The sequence below is a fragment of the Daphnia pulicaria genome, chromosome 3 (assembly GCF_021234035.1).
Source record: "Daphnia pulicaria isolate SC F1-1A chromosome 3, SC_F0-13Bv2, whole genome shotgun sequence".
Lineage (NCBI taxonomy): Eukaryota > Metazoa > Arthropoda > Branchiopoda > Diplostraca > Daphniidae > Daphnia > Daphnia pulicaria.
This window is the reverse complement of record NC_060915.1, coordinates 3341890-3362769: the sequence shown is the minus strand read 5'-3', so window position 1 is coordinate 3362769 and position 20880 is coordinate 3341890. Positions and strand designations below refer to the sequence as shown.

The 20880-nt window shown below is 41.7% G+C and overlaps 3 protein-coding genes across 3 annotated transcripts; 1 reads left to right on the top strand and 2 right to left on the bottom strand.

The window, feature by feature from the left end:
• The first annotated feature begins 4897 nt into the window (after positions 1-4897).
• On the top strand, positions 4898-5794 carry LOC124328465. Its single transcript, XM_046787237.1, has 3 exons — positions 4898-5045; positions 5112-5294; positions 5355-5794. The coding sequence occupies exons 1-3, from the start codon at positions 4985-4987 to the stop codon at positions 5792-5794; spliced, it is 684 nt and encodes a 227-aa protein (XP_046643193.1). The 5' UTR covers positions 4898-4984.
• Positions 5795-8101: 2307 nt separating this feature from the next.
• Positions 8102-8899, bottom strand: LOC124328464 (uncharacterized protein K02A2.6-like). The gene has a single exon (XM_046787236.1). It carries the CDS (start codon positions 8897-8899, stop codon positions 8102-8104), a length of 798 nt encoding a protein of 265 aa, XP_046643192.1.
• A 5572-nt stretch (positions 8900-14471) lies between these two features.
• On the bottom strand, positions 14472-15071 carry LOC124328463 (serine/threonine-protein phosphatase 6 regulatory ankyrin repeat subunit B-like). Its single transcript, XM_046787235.1, has one exon. It carries the CDS (start codon positions 15069-15071, stop codon positions 14472-14474), a length of 600 nt encoding a protein of 199 aa, XP_046643191.1.
• Positions 15072-20880: the final 5809 nt, after the last annotated feature.

The window sequence follows — 20880 nt, the reverse complement described above, 5'->3', positions numbered from 1 at the left end:
TTTACCGCTTACGCTTTTCGTAAATAATAAATGAAACAAATTGAGCTAAATTTAGCGCATCACGTGCAAGTAAAAAATAAGTAAATCATCAGCGCCATGCGCGCTTATGTAGCGCTAAATCTAGCGCGAAATATTTCACTTCATTATTTATCGCGCTAAACGGGTTATGCGTGTTTTGTAAATAATACAATAAACTTAATAAATTTAGCGCATCGCGTGCAATGTTATCAAACATTAATCATTAGCGCCTTGCGCGCATAGATAGTGCTAGATCTATGTTGGGCGTGATTGTTTTTCGCGCATTGATCCGCCTGAAACGGACGGTCAGGCGCGGCGACGCTTAGCGCTAAAATTGCGGACGGACCAGCTATAAGCACTATCGTTAGCACGATGCTTTACTTATTTATTCTTAATAATTTCAGCATGTATCAGATTCATATATTTTAATTTTATTTAATCTTTTCCTTCTTGATATTTTTTTATATTTTACTTCATATTTCCTACGGGAACCTCGCACACCGGAACGGGGAGCTATCATATTTATTTGGTCTTTGCCTTTGTCTCCCTGTATCGTAAAACAAATGTATCGATCGAAACGCCATCTTTTACTGACCTCTATTACTACCAAGCAATAAACAGGACAGCAGACAAAGTCAAATATCGGTGGCTACTGCTCTTGGGTTTGTGTCATTAATCCCTTCGACTATTCTTTCAAGCAGAAAGAGTTTATTTAATTTACTTTGGGTTTAAATTTAAAATGGGAAACCAAAGTCCAACGTCAAGTGATTCATATGGATTAACAAGTGACTCAGTTAGCTCAACAAGTGATTTAGATAGCTCGTCAAAGGAAGAACAGTGTGACGTTGCTCAGAATAAGAAGCGCAAGTTTTTTTATACTAGGTCTAGCAAGTATAAACAGAAAACAGAAAAAAAGTCGACGGCTGGAAATACCTTTATTTATAGAGGGAAGAAACGTGAACCAAATAAAAAAGTGTTTTGTCGTGATGGTGCACATTTGAACTCATCACGTGAGCAACTATCTTTGAATTCAAGTCCAAGAAACAATTTATCGATGAGTGAAAATGTCTTGACTGAGTATGACTTAATGAGCCCTGAAGCTCTTGGTGAGTACTATTTTGCAATACTCAAGTTTAACATTATTTTCACCATTCATTTATCATATAAAAACTGTGTGGCTTCCAGAGAACCTAAGAAGAGATGTTATAAATGACTTATCTGACATGCAAACCAGACAACAGCCAACATGGCAAGAAAGGAAAGCAATTCAAGCATGGGGATCCACTGACAGAACACGAATTTTCAAGGAACTAGTTTCCAGGCAGCAACTTTATCATTCCAAATGTGATCAGTGTCATCTTCACCTGAATGCTGCTGCTGTAAGATGCATGACTTGCAAGAAACATCTCTGTCACAAGTGCGATACAGGCTCTCATTTAACTATGCCATTTCACCGACGACTCTTGTGTTCTTCCGACACATTGCAAATTTTGCTACCAGAACATTTCATCGATCCCAAGGGCAACATTATAATAAAAGGTATGGAAGTAAGAATCGAATTGTTCAGACAGCTTTGTTTCAAGTTTTTTATATTTTGAAGATGTATGTGTTCCATGCTTCGTACCGCATATTTGTTACAATGTCGAATGCGAAGGATCCATGTTACTCATTCCAAATCTTCAAGAATCAATCGTGGTGGTCAATGAGAGTGGTAATACTTATACATATTATACTTATACATCTTGTACAATCAAGCCCCTTTGTGGCACCTTCGAGATTTTAAAAGTCTCTTTTCCTGTTGAATAAATATTGTGTGAGTTGTTTTTTTCCCATAGAAAATGAATGTAAAAGTTGTTAACATTCTTGAAGGTTTTAATTGTAAGTAAAATCAAGCACAAGGCAAATATTAAACCTACTTGTCTTTCACTGCAGCCAACACTAACTAGAATTTTGTTCATGCTCTTGGAACCAAGTGTGCTTTTCACCAGCTCGCCAACAAAAGAGGACAAGCGAGCAATTTCTGCCTTCTCACCCTCATGCTTCAAGATTCTGGTTTGTTTTAGTATGACCTAAAAAATACAAGAAGTTAGAAAAGATTGCATGATTGTTTGTTTCCATTCAATTGTCTCAACGCTATTTCATAATTGAAATATATCCATTAACCTGATGCAATCAGCTTTCCATACCGACTTCTTTGGCGCTTCAGTAACAACTTGTGGTATTGCAAGTTTGTTGTATTGCTTAAAAACTAAAAGAAAACGAATCATTAAAATATGCACCAAAAAATGTATAGCTGTAGCTATTAGTTCTAGGGCCTACCTATAGTTGACTTTGAAGTTGCTTGAGATACGTATGGAATGGAAAAATTGGAAGATCTACATTAAAGAATAGTGGAAATAAGAAACAATATAAAAATTACGGTTTTCAAGTTGATAAGTTTAATTACCTTACGAATCGGAGAAAAGACAGTAAAAAGCTTGTCAATATTGTTTGAACTCATTCATTACTTTCCATACTATGCAGTTAGTCGTTAAAAAACGACCAAAACTAATTAAAATTGGGAGGGGAAATCAAATATAGCTTCAGATATAATCGTCAATTGAGCCTGACGTTAAATTTAAATCAGACACAGCGTCAATTTATGTGAAATGAAATAGCCTCGTCGTCAATTAACTGATTCACAACTTGACGTTCCACAAGCAGACGGGCTATAAATAAAGAATACTGTCGTCTGCTAGTGGATCGAGTTAAAAGTCAATCTGGGTGTCTTTTTCTTTTGCAGATATCTCGCGAACAAGAAAAATAATAATGCAAATTTAGTCTTTTCCGTTAGATGAAAAGCTCATCTTTCAATTAGAGGTGGTTTGATCGTCTAATTTTAGAAGACATTTTTTTCCTATATTTTAGAAGTTTCCCCTTTTTTTCTCCTTTTTTGCTTCCAATCTCCCGTTCATTGTGTTAATTGTTGTAAAATTTATTCATAATATATGTAAAAAGTCATTCTACGTCGAATGAGGTAAGTCGCGTCGTGATCGGAGCATCACGAGAGCGTCAAAGTCCCGAAAACCGTTTTCGTCGCCCCCCGCCCAATTCCCCAGGGACCTCTCAGGGTTAATGGTATTTGGAGTGTTGTCTGAACTTTTGTTTCTTCAAATCTCTCACTCTTAAAAGGCGGTAAGCCTTCGGCTTTTTAAAATAAGAATTTTAAAAATCTCTCAGGGATAAAATATTTGAATCCTCTAAAACACTTCAAAGGTCGATTTCTCGTTAAAGCTGCAGCTTTCGTTTGTGATAGTTGCAACTCTCGTTCAAGAGCCACAATCGATGACTATGTATTTTCTGGATTTTTCCCTGGAAGTTTATCGCCAAATGTCACCTATCTTTTTGCAGAAGAGGCACTTCTTCTAGGACACCACATTACTCATAAGTCTCCTGGGTCTTCAAAAAAATTTATGCACATTCTCTTGAAGAAGTATCAACAGAATATGGCCGGGTATGTGACATAAAAGGTCCTGTTTTGTATGCACGTGATTCTAAAAATTTGGTTCTTACAGAATGGACCAATAAATGTAACATTATTTACTACTGCTGAAAGAGAATGGGAAACCTGTCGACATAATATTGACGACCAAGTGCTTCAAAGGAACAAAATTGATTGCCCCAGTTGTGGGAAAGAACCTTTAGTCAAATCTTCTGACGCTATCGTAAAATTGAGGCGCTTAAGCTCGGCTGGAAAAGTGCACAATCCAGAAAACGAAAGAACGTAAGATGCGTGTACAAGAAAACACGACAAAGACTGGTCTTAAGTTTTATTATTTCAATAGAATGGAACAGCCACAGGCGAGGTTTGGAAACTTAGTTATCAAATCCGATACAGAAGTTGAAAATTTCCGTCAAAGGATTTACAACAAAGTTTCTACTGCACGCAATTACATTTCATTTGAAACTACTAGATTTGACATGCTGGACTGCGATATGATTAATCATGATTTTATAGTATTTTTAATTCCCTTATCTTATTTTGTAGACAAAAAAGAAACAGATGTGTGGGGGATCGGCTTTTAAGACCGCAAGAGAAGACTCCAATGAAAAAAAGAAGTATGACGAGACTGGGCTCGTCGTTAGCTCTTGCAAGCACTGCGTTGTACCATACGCAATCAACATGTTTAAAGGTGAATCGTGGACCCATACTGCATTTATGCACAACGAAGCCATGAAAAGTAACGCCAAATTCTTCTGCTACGACGTGGTATGCCAATACTGGAAATGGATGAAAACAAAAGTGGCTCGTCATTTTCCTGAATACCGTAATCTAACAAGTGAAATGACAGGAATCTTGCCTATCATGCATAAGAATGCACATCAATTGCCATGCAAGGTGTTATATCAATAAATTATGAAGCAAAGTCTTCTCTCAAGCTTAAATATATATGGACAAAACAGATTTTATGGAATCCCCGCTGGACAACTGGAATAGGCTTAACTGGAGGAGAATAGCACGAGCAAGTTTTCTCCAAATTGTATCTATATGCTTATGTGCTAAAGCATATGGCCAAACATAGTAATAGAGCTTCTTACTGTATTTATTAGCAAACATTGTTGCATTGTTAACTATTAATTCAACGATTTTACTCTTACTTCATTTAGACAGAAACGATTTTTTAACATTAGCTATTCTTTATTGGAACTGGGGTAAAATTCAAAATATGCATTTCCTTCTACGCAAAAAGCTTTAAAAAGTAAACAACTTTCCAATACAGGTTGAATAATTATTTGAAAATAACAAAAATTTTCTTAGGCAAGAAAGGAAATCAAACAAGGCACTCCAAAACTCGAGAAATTGTTGGAAACCAATAACCTCGTAAATAATGATCTTCCACTGATTCACAAGGAGCTGGAGACAAAAGCTAAGGCAATTCTTGACCAAAGAAAAACCAAAAAGACTACAGTTGATACACTGAGAAGAATGCTGGAGGGCTTACATGCTCATTTAAAGACTACTTCCATTTCTATCTCTAAAGAAGCAGGTATATTACAAAAACTAAATTGAGACCGCATTACTTACTCAGAGTATCGAACTTGTACTTAAACAGAAAATTCGAAGACTCGGACAAAATTAAGGCGGGTTTTGACTGAAACTAAACGAAAGGCTTTGGAAACGATTGAATTAATTAATTCTAAGGATACAACGCTTCCAATTTCTTACGAGGATTTCAATGAAGGTGTCTTTCCTTGGGAAACAGTTCTGGATCGGGATGACACGCACTTTCCCACACGTAAAAATAAAACAAAATTGTACTTTTTTAAGTAACAACTTCATTTCGTCGTTTTTGCAGTTTCCCTTGCCGACAAATATAATATTGTTGATTGTTGGATGCTATTGAAAAGAGCAAGGGAGGAAATTACATTGAGTAAGAATGAAATGATAAACTACATGCGATTCCTCATTGATAAACGGTCATCACTACAACAACCAAGTCAAAAACATACCGGAGAAGACGAGGAGAAATTTGCGAAAGGGAAATCCGTCATGAAAGTTTCTGAAGTTCATCATCTTAATTTAAAAATTCAAATGGCTCTAACAACATTTAATTTAAAGTGCAACCAGGATTTTTCAGATTTCGTATGTGAAACACAAACAAATTATTCTGAACCAGAATTTGAGTTTGACACATCTGATGAAGACAATTACGATTCTCTCTCAGAATCCGAATATTCTGATGAAGAAACAGAAAGCTCATCTAGCTATTCGGAAGATGATGAATCTGCAATATAATTTAGAATACAAATTGCATAATTCTTACTAAAAGTTATGAAAAATAAATGTATGACTCTTTTAAAGCAATATTGTATTAAATAAAAGTAAGAGAACCTTTTCTCTGATCCGTCCCGTTGCAAAATTATAACTAATTGTGGTGCTTTAGAACCGTAAACCGAACAAACGAATCGAAACAACAAGGTAATTCTTCTGTATAGGCTTTGTCTGAAATTTTTAAATTTCTTTTTTGGCTTTTCATATTAAACTATAAAGATCTTTTGACTAAAAAAGAAATAATTTGTGTTTTTCTTGATAAAATAAAACTTAAATTACAAAAAAAAATAAGATTTTCCTTGTTTAGTTACATAATTTTTTCTACTTCGGTAGTATTTAGAGTTAATTTAGATGCTTCCGATTGTGATTCCTTATGAAGATTGGCTTAGTTAATTAAAAAAATTCTTAGTTAGTAAAAATTTGCATAATCCCCAAAATTACATGGTAATAGCGCTTTCGTAAAAATAGATAAAATCTTAAGACGTTGCTTTGTCTGAAGTATTTTTTAAATGAAAGATTCTTGGATTTGAAGTAAACTTGATAATTGCTTTACGCTAAGGTTTAAGTTTTTTAAAGAAATGCTAAGTTAAAAAGAAAAAAAATTCTCAAAATGTGCAACCCTCAACATATGCTCTGCGACTTAAGATAAGGCTGTGTCTGAAATTTTTTATGTCACCCATACCATTAAAACAGAAATTTTTTTAGAAAATTATGAAAGGGAATATAAACGTTTGGACGTTTATGCTGTGAATTGAAAAGGGATAAAATAAATGTATAACAAATATAAGGAGGCAATGTAATAAAAATAAGGAAAACTTAAGAAATGTCTTTGTCTGAAATTTTTTAATGTCACCCATACCATTAAAACAGAAATTTTTTTAGAAAATAATGAAAGGGAATATAAACGTTTGGACGTTTATGCTGTGAATTGAAAAGGGATAAAATAAATGTATAACAAATATAAGGAGGCAATGTAATAAAAATAAGGAAAACTTCAGACATGTCTTTGTCTGAAATTTTTTATGTCACCCATACCATTAAAACAGAAATTTTTTTAAGAAAATTATGAAAGGGAATATAAACGTTTGGACGTTTATGCTGTGAATTGAAAAGGGATAAAATAAATGTATAACAAATATAAGGAGGCAATGTAATAAAAATAAGGAAAACTTAAGACATGTCTTTGTCTGTTACATGAAAAAGTTTCAGACAAAGGCTTGTCTTAAGTCGGAGAGGACATGTTGTATTCTTTATTGTACGCGAACGCGGTTGATTCTTGATGGGATATTTCATTTAAAGCTGTTTGTTGTAGTCTCAAGTGTGAGATCTGAACTGAGCTTGTATTGTCTCCGTGTTCGTATGTCTCACCACCGGAGGTGTCCCTCTAGCGGTCGACATACAAGTACATACAACATCTTCCCCTCTCTATACACAACATAGCAAACACAAGACGATGATTACGTTTATACCAATTGAAAAACAACACACTTCTGAATTAACACTTTTGCCCCCCCCCCTCCAACAATGTGCCATTAACCAACACACATCAACAAACGGCACAGACGAGGACAATATTGAGACAGGAATAACGGGCACAAGGGGGGAAAAAGACAGACAAACAGACAATCGGGATAAACAACCGCTGTAGACGCGATCAGTCCCACTGACGCTCTGGGATGAACTAAGCGTGACCAATACCAAATTTAACACCCGATCGTGTTGTGCCAAACGGTTCGGACGAACTCGACGACGTTGGGACGGGATCCGAACTGCCGGGCTGCTCCTCTGTTGTGGCCGGCCGCCCGGACGGAAAGAGGCGGACCGGGACTGCTCGCGAAGGGCCTTCGTCCTGCCAACTCGAACTTCGACGACCGCCACTGTACTGTTGCGCCCCCTGTTGGCTGACGTGGCTCGAGACCGGCGTTGGCGGAGCCGGGGTATCGACTCTCGGGACGGCCGCGCGGGCTGGAGACGGACAGGCGGGTGGTATCTCCGCCGCTCTCGAATGTCGTGGCTGAAACGGGCGACGCATAGTGACTGACGAGGGGGCTATTGGCTGCTGGCCTGACGATGGAACCGGGATAGTGTCGTTTGTTCCAACCGAAGCCCAAAGGCCCCTATCCACGGCGTTGGCGACACCCTTGTCGACGTTGACGGCCCATCTTGTCCGACGAAATAAGCGGCCGTCTGACAGACGGATGAAATACGAATGAGGCTCCTTGCAGACGGATTGGACCGCACCGGGACGCCACTTCTTGCCGACCAGGGTTCTCACTCGCTGTCCCACATGAAGGACGGACGACCGCGCGTCTGTCCGCCGGGGCGTGTCGAATACAGCTTTAGCTTGCCTGCGACTAGTTCGGACGTCACTGCCGATGCAGGCACAAGCCGAGGTGTCAACTCAGACGGCAGAAAAGGGAGATTTCCTCGAAAGTTCCTTCCTTGTAGAAGCACCGACGGTGATGAAAGAACACCAGAGATTGGTGTCGAGCGGATTGCCGACAGCGCCTCCCACAAAGATTTGCCATCCGCGAACATCTTCAAGATTGTTTTCTTCACGGTCCAGATGTGCCGTTCCACCAGCCCGTTCGATTGAGCAAACTCAGGACTCGACGTCACTTGCGCGATGCCCAAAGTGCGACAGAACTCACGAAACTCGGCGGATGCAAACTGTGTTCCGTTGTCGGACTCTAGTGTTTCTGGACGGCCAAAATCACAGAAGAAACGTTTTATTTCGTTGATGACGGCTGACGACGTAACGGACCGCAACGGCACCACACACGGCCACTTGCTGTAGGAATCGACGGTTAAGATGTAGTTCACGTTATTGAACTCAAAGAGGTCCGCCGAAACCAACTGAAACGCGTATTCCGGAATCCGGACCGGAAACAGGGGCAGCTTGGGATTTTTCGGTCTGTTTTCTTGGCACACGGGACAACTTGCTACCACATTTCTGACGTGGTCCTCCCAACCCGGCCAATAGACAGAAGACTTGGCCCGCAGTACACTTTTGGTCTCTCCGAAGTGGCCATCATGGACGCCATCCCCTACTAAGACATGGACGTCCATGGTATATCCATGGGATGTAAATTTTGGGATCTGGTACATCCCATTTTACATACAATGGATTTACGGGGAATATCCTAATTACCTTTCCCTCGACGTACTGTGGGGTGTATCCAAAGTACGTCCAAAATTGTCTGTAGTTAGGCTGATCATTCCAATTGACATAAATAATTTAGGGTTACTCCAAATATTGTTCTTTCTATATTTTTCTCTCCTTTTAGACGATAAGTATTTATTATACTTTGAAAGAATCTGTAACTACTTCGGGAATCAAACCCGGACCGTGTGAATGGAAGGCCAGTGCTATACAGCTACGCCACAATAGTTATATACATTTCAATATAGTTTTATTAAGATAGTTTGTTACTTAATCGACTGTTTAGAAAGGGCATAACATAAAACACATTAGTAAGGTTTTATCTTAATGTACATATAAAAGTTCTTCTTCTACTTTTATGGAGTGATTTACGCCTTTACAGTTGGATTTTTATATAAGATATTAGGGGACCATTTTAAAATATATATTTATTTAAACTAATAACTGTCATACACATTAACAATTGTAGCACATTTTTTTTTATTTACGTACATAAGTGCGTAGCGTGTTTACTAATAAATAAACTTAGGAATAAGTAAATTATAATAATAAAAAAAAGTTTATTTTTTCATTTATCATGTTTATTTAGAAAGTTAAGTTCTTAACGGATAAATAATGCTGCTGGTAAAAGAAGAAAAGTAAAAAGATGTATATTTAATCGAAGATACGTTAAGGTGCGTCTACACTAGCAGTTTTTACAGACATACAGACACCGAATTACGACCGTAAATTGTCTGTAAAACGGCTAGTGTAGACGCAGCATTAGATAGATATTAATACACAAGCTTTCATCTTTTTTGGATGAGAACTGTACGTACACCAAACATACTTCCGGTACATTCAGTGAATGTACTTGATGTATGTCCATTGTATATGTTTTTCATATACTGTTGGGATCAAAGAATTTCTTTATTTTTTATCCATTTATGTACATACTGGTAGCGTACCCTGAACATCCACATGGGATGAGGGACGCCACCATCCCGTAGTACATACCTGGGATATCGCTTGGATAGCGCGTCTTAGTAGGGTCCATCGCTTCGCGGCGCAGCGCCACTGGTACCACTAGCCGGGATCCTAACAGAACCACGCCGCCGACTACTGCCAAGTCGTGTCGAACCGGCCAAAACGGTTTGATTGCTGCAGGACACTGGCTTCTATGTTCCGGCCAACCCGCCAGCATGACTTACTGCAATAGTTGGAGCGTAGGGTCTTCGGCAGTAGCTCTCGCGTACCGCTGACGGGTCGATTCCATTGGTGCCACACTGTTGATGACATGGTGTACTTGTTCCTCGCACTCGGTGGTGATGTCGTCACTATACACGCGGGGGGATGGCGCTCGACTGAGGGTGTCGGCAATAAAAAATTCTTTGCCCGGCTTGTACAACAACTGAAAATCGAATCGTTGCAGCTGCAACCTCATTCGTTGAATTCTGGGAGAACACGACGCTATGGGCTTGTCTAACAAGCCGACTAGTGGCTTGTGATCGGACTCTACAGTCACGCGCTGACCATACACGTACTGTCGAAAACGGGTGAGGCCGAACTGGACGGCCAACAATTCCTTTTCGATTTGGCAATATCTCTTTTGGGTGGCCGTGAGCGTCGTGGATGAAAACGCCACCGGCTGTCCTTCTTGCATTAACACTGCACCTATCCTGATTGGCGAAGCGTCGACGGAGACACCGACGGGGCGGTTGACGTCGAACAGGCGGAGAATCGGCAGGGACGACATAGCATTTTTGAGCTCCGACAGGGCTTTCCGTTGTTGACTGTCCCAGAACCAGGCATCATCCTTCTTTAACATGTCGCGAAGAGGCCGCGTTAGCGCTGCAAGATTTTTACAGAATTTGTCAAGGTAAGTTATCATTCCCAATAGGCGAGTTAGACCAGTCTTGTCGGTAGGATCGTGCATATTGACAATAGCCTCCACTTTTTCCGGGTCCGGGCTAAGAGTGCCTTTATTTATATAATGCAATATGTGATCGATTGATATTACAGTACCTGAGGCTGTTGTAATTTAAAATTTTCAAAATTAAATTTTTATTTATCTCGCCTTGACTGAGAATCAAACCTCGATCCTCAGTCCATTGGCATGATAGAACGGATTGCTAACCATTATATCACCGTTGACGTTTTAGCAATAGGGAAAAGATGGTGCCGTATGGTATGGCCCAGGTAAACCCCCCTTCTCTTACCCCTCTCCCATGGGTACGTGCAATCCCCCCCCCGTCCGACCCCCCTTCTGGCCGGCTTGGGCTGCGCGTCAGTCCCGTAAAAATCGAAACTTTTAACACAATATCTTATTTCCGAATAAACCTTAGATTGCATATCAAATTGATATTTCTAACAAATGGGCTTTATTAACATGATTGTATTCAACCTTTTTATTAAAAAAAAAGTTAAAAAAGTTTTGAAATATACAAGTTACAAATGAAAAACGAACTGGACTATTACTAACATAGTTTAATTGGCTGAATAGTATATGAACGGTGCCGGATCTACGGTTCAATCGTCTTATAGCAAATCCGACAAGGATGCCAGATCTTTTATCTGTTGAAATAGGACAGGTAGAAATAAGACTAGTGGATGGTAGAAATAGGACTGTTCGTAAGGAGAAATAGGACTGGCAATAATGAGTTGCAAAATGTAGTCCTATTTCGACCAGTCCAATTTCTACTTAGTCCTAAATCGTAGTCCTATTTCTACCAGTCCTATTTGGTTTAGTCCTAAATCACCGCCAATCGTCCGATTATGTGTCCCAACCACGGCAACTGGTTTACTAAGAAACGACACTTCTTAAGCTGTAATTTGAGATTGTTTTCGCGGCACCTCACAAATACCTACCGTAAGTTGGCCTCCAATTTTTCAATCGTCCCTCCAGTCACCAGGAAGTCGTCGAAATACACGATCACTCCCGCAAGGTCGCCAAACAGGTCGGACATCACTTGTAGGTATACTTCCAGGGCGGACTTAATGCCAAAGGATAGACGAAGATATCTGTAGCGCCCTCTGGGAGTGGCCATGGTGCACAAATACGACGCACGATCGGAGAGCGGAATCTGATAAAAACCAGAGGCGGCATCCAGGCTGCAAAAGTATTTTGCCTTCCCGATTTTTCCGAACAGCTGTTCGATTGTCGGGACGGCGAAATGTTGACGTAGAATTGCTTTGTTGAGCTCCGACGGATCTAGGCAGATTCTAACGTCTCCATCCGGCTTGCCAACTACCAGCATCCTGCTCACCCACTCCGTTGGCTCTACTACCGGAACGATTATTTCGTCTTTCACCATTTGATCTAGTTTTTTTAAACACTTTCTCCTCCAACCGGAATGGCAATTGACTGGCGGCACATACTACCGGGTCGACGTAATTCGCACCAGTCGCCAAGCGAATGTCGTGTTCCACGGGGAGTTTGCCGATCCCAGTGAAGATGTCTCTGAACTCTGACACAATCGGCGGGACGTCTTTGAGTGGGTCTTGCGTTATGGAACTCTCTGGATGAGCTGCATGCGCTGGCACGTCGGTAGACCCAAGATCGGCGGTTGGCCGGGCTCATCGACGATCACGAAGTTTACGGTGTACGCCACTCCACGACGGACGACTGCACTCGTCAGTACACCGAGAACGTTAAGATAACCTCCTTTCGCGCCATAATTACGTATACGTGGTCCAGGGGTCAGCACTGTATTAGACTTGTGGATGCGCTTGTATGATTCCAATGGAAGGACGTTGCAGGTGGCACCGGAGTCCAACTTAAAGCGAATGGTAACGCTGCCAACTACCGATAACTCCACGTGCCACTCTTCTCCACCGCTGGAGCACTTGAGCTCATGCAGAACATATTCTTCGTCCATGAATCGCGCTTCCTCTTGGCCGACCGCCCCTGCGCCCTCAAGGGAGTGTAGCTGATGTTGCATAAACATGCCGCGCTGTGCTGGTCGGTGTTGTGGCTGTGTCGGCTGTTGTCCTGTTGGTGGCGCCATCTGACGGTCGTTTGCCCAACCTCGTCGTTGTTGTCCGTTGGACGCTGGGCACCGCCTGGAGTAATGACCCGGCTTTCCGCATGCAAAACACGTGACACCGGCTGCGGGGCATTGATTTCTTCTGTGTCGTCTGCCACAATTGACGCAATTGTTCACGTCCTCACCTCGTGATTTGCTTGACTGTGTCGGCACGTGTTCCTTCGCAGCTTTGTCCCTCAGACCATGAACCTGGGCCTCAGTACGTGTCGAGATTTGTCCGAGTTGCATGGACGACGCTTCACATGCCCGAACTATAGCACACGCACTTTCTAACGATAGACCACTCTCGAACAGCAGTTTTTCACGAACATTATCGTTCGCGACTCCCAACACAATTTGATCACGTATCACCGATTTTACAACAGCCTCAGTTCCATAGTTGCACGTTTTTACCATACTCCACAAATCCACGAGCCATGCGTCAAACGATTCGCCTGGTTTTTGTACGTGCTTGTGGAAGCAGAAACGGTCGAACACTTCACTCTTCAGAGGGTCGAAATAGTCAGTGAACGTGTCTAGTACCTCAGCAATCTTCTTGGCGTCCAGAGGATCCGTGAACGTAACAGCTTCGTATATTTTCAATCCTTCCCGACCGAGTAGCGACAACAACACACCCACAATAACTTCTTCGTCTTTCTCGGTTTTGCGCGTGGCCATGATAAACCACTCGAACTGTCGCCTCCACTGTGACCACTTCAGCGACATGTTCGATGCCGTAAAATTGAACGGGTCGGGAAATTTCAATGCGGACGCCATGGTGAATCGTCTACTGTAACACTGTGTAACTATTAGTTATTAGTTATTAGTATCACAGTGAGTTATTAGCCCACGGATGGCTACGATAAACTCGGATTCAGTACTAACACCACGTGGAAAGTCAGCTCAGCGTGGTGTAGAGCACTTCTGACACCATTTTGTAGTCTCAAGTGTGAGATCTGAACTGAGCTTGTATTGTCTCCGTGTTCGTATGTCTCACCACCGGAGGTGTCCCTCTAGCGGTCCACATACAAGTACATACAACACTGTTCAAATTAAGAAAATAAAAATAAAACGAGTACACTAGGTTTTTATACTAGATCTAGAACTGCCCATTTCACTACTAAACTAACGAAGAAAATTGTATCCAAGAACTGTTCTGCCACCTTCCCTCTCACTTCCAGATTATGCCCAGCGCTTCTGCTGTCGGACGAGGTGCCAACAAGAGGCGAAAGGAGGTGTCTATATGCGGAATAAAACCAAAATATGAGATTATCATTAGCTTGGGTCTCTCCGGGGGTCAGGTCTCTTTATTGCGTGATGGAGAGGTGTCCATTCGCCATTCGCCAACTCTCTTGTTGCTATGATGTCGAATTTTCTAGTTTCCAGTATTATGTCGATGAGATCGGTCGTCTCTTCGTTAGCTGCCGCCAGGTGAAGTGCGTTTGTCCCGTTTTCTCCCCATATCAATAACGCGCTAATATCTTGTCCGTTTTCTATCAAGAGAAAGAGACGACATGTCCGAATCTTCTTCGATGCCACCTGTTGGTACCAATGTCGCATTGTTCTTCGGTTGGTGGCTACTTCCTTCTGCCTTCGCGGCCCGTTTTCCCATCAACAGATTATTTGGCAATTGCTTCGCTGAGACTGTGCTTGTTGTGTTCATTGTGTAATCCAGCGCATTGTTTCCTTTGTTGTCCAAGCAGTTGACATCCACGTCTTGATGATTGAGGAATAACTCGACAATGTCTATGTCTCCTGCAAAATCGGCCGCCAGGTGAAGTGAAGTGGCTCCATTTTCATCAGCGACGTTGGGGTTGGCTCCTTTAGATAAGAGGAAGCGAGCGGAAGTCACGTTGGATGTTGTCATTGCCAGATGGAGGGCAGTCCGTCCTATTTTGTTTCTTTCGTCAATCTCAATTTTTTTGTCGTTTTCCAGCATGAGACCGAGGACGTGTGAATTATCTGTAAGTTTTCCTGCCGCCATATGAAATGGAGTGTTGCCCTCAATGTCGCGGACGGTGGGATCGGCTCCATTTTCCAGCAGATAGCGAGCTGTAATCACGTTGCTGGCCATTATTGCAATAAGTTGTAAGTCGCTAAACAGCAAGTAAGTCGCTCACTCCTGTTTCCGGTGGGATTCCGTGTTAAAATGATGTTTATTCGTGCGTGTCATCTGATTTCTTGATGGAAGAGACATTTTGTAATTTGCTGATTTTGTTTTTAAATTGGTTTGGTAATTGGTCAAAAGAACGATAACCAATTCTATTCTTTGGATTTCAGTTGGTGTTCGTAAGGTGCGTTTCTTGTCAGATGTGTCAGAGTTCTCCCATAAGAGGAAAACTCTGCGTATAAAAAGAAGAACTAATGATGAATGAGAAAGAATTGTATTACCGCATTTTGCCAATTGATCGGGAGACAGCAGATGGAAACTGGAAGGCGAAGAAGGGTAAAAATGGCGATCTATACTAGAAGGACGCTATGAAGAAGGGACGCCACGGCTGGAAGAGCAGCAGCAACAACTTGGCACAGAAACTGAAAAAAAGACTGCCCGTTTTCTATTTTGTCAGCCTATTTATTAACTAGTCGGATGGTGGGGGGTTGGCATCTATTTTTATGCGCGTCTACGTGGGAAACTAGGGGTCAGTGCGCGCACTTGTTTTTCTAGGTCACTCTAGGCAGTGACTTTCTAACTCTACTTTTATGAGTTTAAAAAAAAGGAGGAAGTTAAAGTTAACATGGGGAGGAGGGGAGGGCTTGTTTCATCAACAAGTTTCCCTAAAACGTACAATGTCGCCTAGCAGAATCTTTACAGATGTCTTCAAATTTAATAAAGGTAGCTATAACGAATTGCGCTTTACTTCCGATTAGCCCATGTTGTTTTATGTTAGTTCGAATCCAGTAGGTGAGATGACCTGGTTATGTTTTAGTATTGTGCTTTCTAACGTCTGGTGTTCTACCATAGCTACTGAGACGTAATATCTTCTTAATGTGTTTACATTTCTACATCATTTAACAGGCATTTCTTAATTTCAGTTTCAGATGGATGAGATTAACCCTAGTACTACTTTGTCTAAAAGTATGTGACCGAAACATGTAAGATTCCAATATGGTGATAAATTTATGTTGGATAAAAAAATTACTGATGAAAGGGTTTTGTTTGGTTTGGGCAGATATTGTCCAATGGAGTTGCACAAAGCGTTGTGGTTATGAATAAAGCTGAGTCGAGCTGAGTTAACTCGTGTACGTCTGTTCAACCATGCTCTTGGTGGTTTGTGGTTATAAAATTTATTTCCTGCAATATACAAGTTATTTCAAGTGGAGATTTATTATCTTCTGTCTCGTCGTCTGCTCGAGTCGCACCTTCACGGCAGCACCGATTATCGGCTCTTGATTTTGTTCAATTTTTGTTGTGTTTTCTGAATCTATGACCAACATCTTTACCACCATTGTGTCCGTGAGTTATTCGTGATCACGAATCTGTGCAGTTCATCTAGTTTTGGCCACATTCTGTGCTTGTGTCTATGTTTTTGGCCTCTACCTGTGTTTTGTTTACATTTCACATGGAGCTATTCACACTGCCTCAGGCATTATTACGCCATGCCATCATCTCGGTCTGTTCCCACATCCCTGCCAGACTTCCACCGATATACTTCCATCGTCTACGAATGCTTGGGATTGCTTCTTCTCCTAGATCAAGACGCAGCTATAGAGGTGGTAGGGCCGCCATGCGTTCCCGGGCTGCTAAGTGTTATTTACATTGTGGTCTAGCCAATACTCGTTCACTAGGCAACAGCTGTGCTCTCGTCGAGGATCACATTGTTTACAACAATCTTGACGTATTTGCCATAACTGAAACCTGGTTGACTAGTGTGGACGGCGATGATATCCTTCGTGCTGCCTGTCCAGCTGGCTATTCTGCTCTTCACATCCCCAGGATTGGAAGGAGAGGTGGTGGAGTCACGCTCATCTACTGCAGCTCTATTGTGCTAAAGAAGATCACGCTCGTCCATGTTCCTGTATCCTTCGAGTACCTGGCATTAGCTCTTACTGTTAACTCGTCTCTTATTACGCTTGTGGTTGTATACCGCCCTCCTGCCTCCAACTTTGGATTATTTATTGAAGAATTCTCTACCCTTCTTGAAATCCTGTCCACCTACCCAGGGCGTATCCTGATCGTGGGTGACTTCAATATTCACGTTGATGATCCATTAAATCCTGCGGCTGCTAAATTCTTGTGCCTCATCGAGTCGTTCGACCTGCTTCAGCACGTTTCCGGCTCTACTCACGCCAGCGGCCACACTCTTGACCTGGTGCTCTCTCTTTCGTCAGATGATTCTGTTGCAGACTGCTACACGTCTGACCCGCTGAGTGACCACTCTGTGGTCCATTGGGTGGTGAGAGCCCACCGACCATGTCGCCCGTTTAAACCTGTGTCATTCAGGAAGCTGAAGTCGATTGACATGGATAGCTTCACCGCTGACATTCTCGATCTTCCACTGTTTCAAGCACCATCTGACGATCTTGAAGGCTTACTTCTGCAGTATAATACTGGTCTTGCTACTGTCCTTGATGCACACGCCCCGATGGTCTACAGATCTTTCGCCGTTCGTCCTGATAATCCTTGGTGCTCGGAGGAGATTTTGGCTGCTCGGAGGAGACTGAGGCGCTTGGAGAGACTATGGCGTAGGACAGGTCTCCACGTGCATTATGAAATGTTCAACGATGCCTGTCTGTCGCGAAACAAGTTGATTCATGAGGCTAAATCTACCTTTTTGGTCTCTAGAATCAATGAAAATCTAGAGAAGAAGTCCCTCTTCAAAGTCGTTGATTCTTTTCTGATCAAGAAGCCCCAGTTGGCCCTGCCCAACCATGACTCACTTCCAGAACTGGCGGAACGTTTCAGCGCGTTCTTCACCGAAAAGGTTAACAACATTCGCGTCGCGCTGGAAGTTTTGGCCTGCAATGTGGTACGTGACTTTGCACCTTATCGGGGCAACTCTTTCTCGGTGTTTAAGCCTGTGAGTGTCAGTGAGATCCTGGTTCTCATCAAGTTGTGCCCATGTAAATCTTCATTGCGTGACCCCATGCCGTCATTTCTCGTCAAGGCCGCGGCTGATTTGCTTGCTCCTCCAATTGCTGCCCTAATCAATCGTTCCCTTGAGCTGGGCATCTTCCCTGCTGAGATGAAACTGGCTTTCATCTCTCCTCTGCTGAAGAAACTTGGGCTTGATCCAAATGTTCTGGGCAATTATCGCCCAGTTTCTGCCCTTTCGTTTATTTCGAAGCTTCTCGAGCGTGTGGTGGCCAAGCAGCTCATTGAACACCTGGAGACTCAGTCTCTCTATGTGCCAGTGCAGTCTGCCTATCGCTCCTTTCACTCGACCGAGACTGCCCTTCTCAAGGTTCTCAACGACATTCTTTCATCTATTGATCATGGCGATTCCGTCATCTTGGCGCTTCTCGACCAAAGTGCCGCCTTCGACCTCATTGATCACGAGATCCTCTTGAATCGCCTCTCCACTCAATTTGGAGTAACTGGTGTTCCGCTGTGTTGGTTTGAATCGTACCTTTCAGGCAGGTTGCAGTCTGTTTGCATTAAAGGTGTGTGTTCTTCACCTGTCCCTCTTCAATACGGTGTACCACAGGGATCCGTTCTTGGACCGGTTCTCTTCACACTGTACATCAGTCATTTACACGAGATCGCAAATAGTTTCAACCTGTCTGATCACTACTATGCTGATGATGTCCAGCTCTACCAGTCATTTCGAGCAAATGAAAAAAACGCGGTCTACTCAACGCTATCTGCTGCCATTTCTGAGATTAAGTGTTGGCTATCGCAAAATTTTCTTAAACTAAACGAGGAGAAGACGGATGTTATCCTTCTTTCCTCGGCAAGCTCCAAACATCCACCTGAGGGCACCTCACTTGACGTTGGCGGCGCCCTCGTCCCAATCTCCGATGGTGTTCGTGACCTGGGAGTTATCTTTGATCCTCATCTTACGATGGCCCCACACATTCGTTCATCATGTAAGAAGGCGTACTTCCATCTCCGCAGAATCGCTCGAATTAGGAAATTCTTGCCACGCCTAGCAGTCAAGCAGCTCGTCCATGCTTTCGTCATCTCTCAGCTTGACTATGGCAACTCCCTGCTTGCTGGTCTTCCTGACGTTCGTCTTGACGGGCTACGCCGTGTACAGAACTCTGCTGCGCGACTGATCACCGGGGCAAGGAAGTTCGAGAGCATCACCCCCCACTTACGCTCTCTTCACTGGCTACCGATTCGTCAGCGCATCGATTTCAAGATCGCAGTTCTGGTTCATCGTTGTTTACATGGTTCTGCTCCTTCTTATCTGGCTGAACTGATAATTCCATATTGCCCGCCTCGTGCTCTTAGGTCTGCCTCCCTCTACCAACTGTCTGTTCCAGCTTCTCGCTTAAAATCATATGGTAACCGTGCGTTCTCGGTGTTTGCTCCTCGACTATGGAATTCCCTCCCTCTCTCTATCCGCTCTGCTCAGTCCCTTGGACAATTTCGGTCACTTTTAAAAACCCACTTGTTCAGAACTGCATTTTCAAATTGAACTCTTCTGTATCTAGTCTTGAGCCCACAGCGCCTTTGAACAATTTTTGTAAAGGGCGCTATATTAAATTCAATACATTACATTACATTACATCTTCATATATTCGCATTTATTATTTGCTGTCGTTGAAATATCTTCTAGGATTAGACTGCTGGCTTTCTTCACAGCAGCGGCAAACTACTTAATTTGGCCCTTTTCAGTAGTTTAAAACTGCTGTATCAATAAGTAGTTTAGGAAAAGTAGGATTTATCCTACTTAACTCGGAAATTTCCTACTGAATGGTGATTCTTTCTACTTATTATTATTACATACTTAAATTTGAACAGAAAGTTTAAAAAAAAGTAGTTTACCCAAATTTAAGTACTTAGAAAAATAAGTAGTTCTGAAATGCCTGCTACTTATTTCAAATTTTCATACTTTTTTTTAAATATTTAATTAGTTATAGCAATCCAGTAGTTTACACTACTAAACTACTTAAATTATTCATACTTATTTTATTTGTTATATTGCAGTTCAGTAGTTTGACTACTAAACTACTTAAATTATTCATGCTTAAATTTGGAAAACTACTTTTTCCCGTTATCGATTGATAAGCTAAGAATTAATTAGTGGACTTGGTAAAAAATACTCAAAATTATTTTGTTTTTAGGAAGCAGACTACGAGACTAGCAGACTTCACAGTACACACCAGCAATTGATTACGCGCATTGGCGTAAGCTGCGCACGACTTTTGGCTATTTCGCGTATTTTTGAATTGCAATAAGATAGACAGTGTTCAGTCGCCATTGATAACCAGGTCAGAAAGCAAGTTCCAAGTTTTTTAATTTGTGTAAAGTTTTCATAATTACTGCACTGTTTTTCTCCTACCTATCTTAATAATTTTGTCATCAATATTGTTATCCTCTATAGATGTTTGTTTCTAACACCGTAAGTAAAGATATATAATGTGCCCTATTTTCAAAGAAATTGGTTTTGTCTAACTTCTTTTTATATTTGCATTTAGAATGAATCCCAGTTAACAATTTTCATGTCGTTTTGATGTGCTGTTGAAATACTTTTGACATCAACTTTTAGACAAAAAAAGAATGAAAAGAGTAATATCGTTTGGACATCAATGTTGTCCGCCCAACGAAGTTCGTTTGGACATGACAAAATAACATCAATTTTGTCACATGAAAATGACGTTTGAATATATTACCTCCGTATGACATTGAAACCACGTCTAATTATGTTTATAACAAAGATATACAAAACACTGCCTTAAATGGATGTCAATTAAACCGCATGACATTGATATCAATA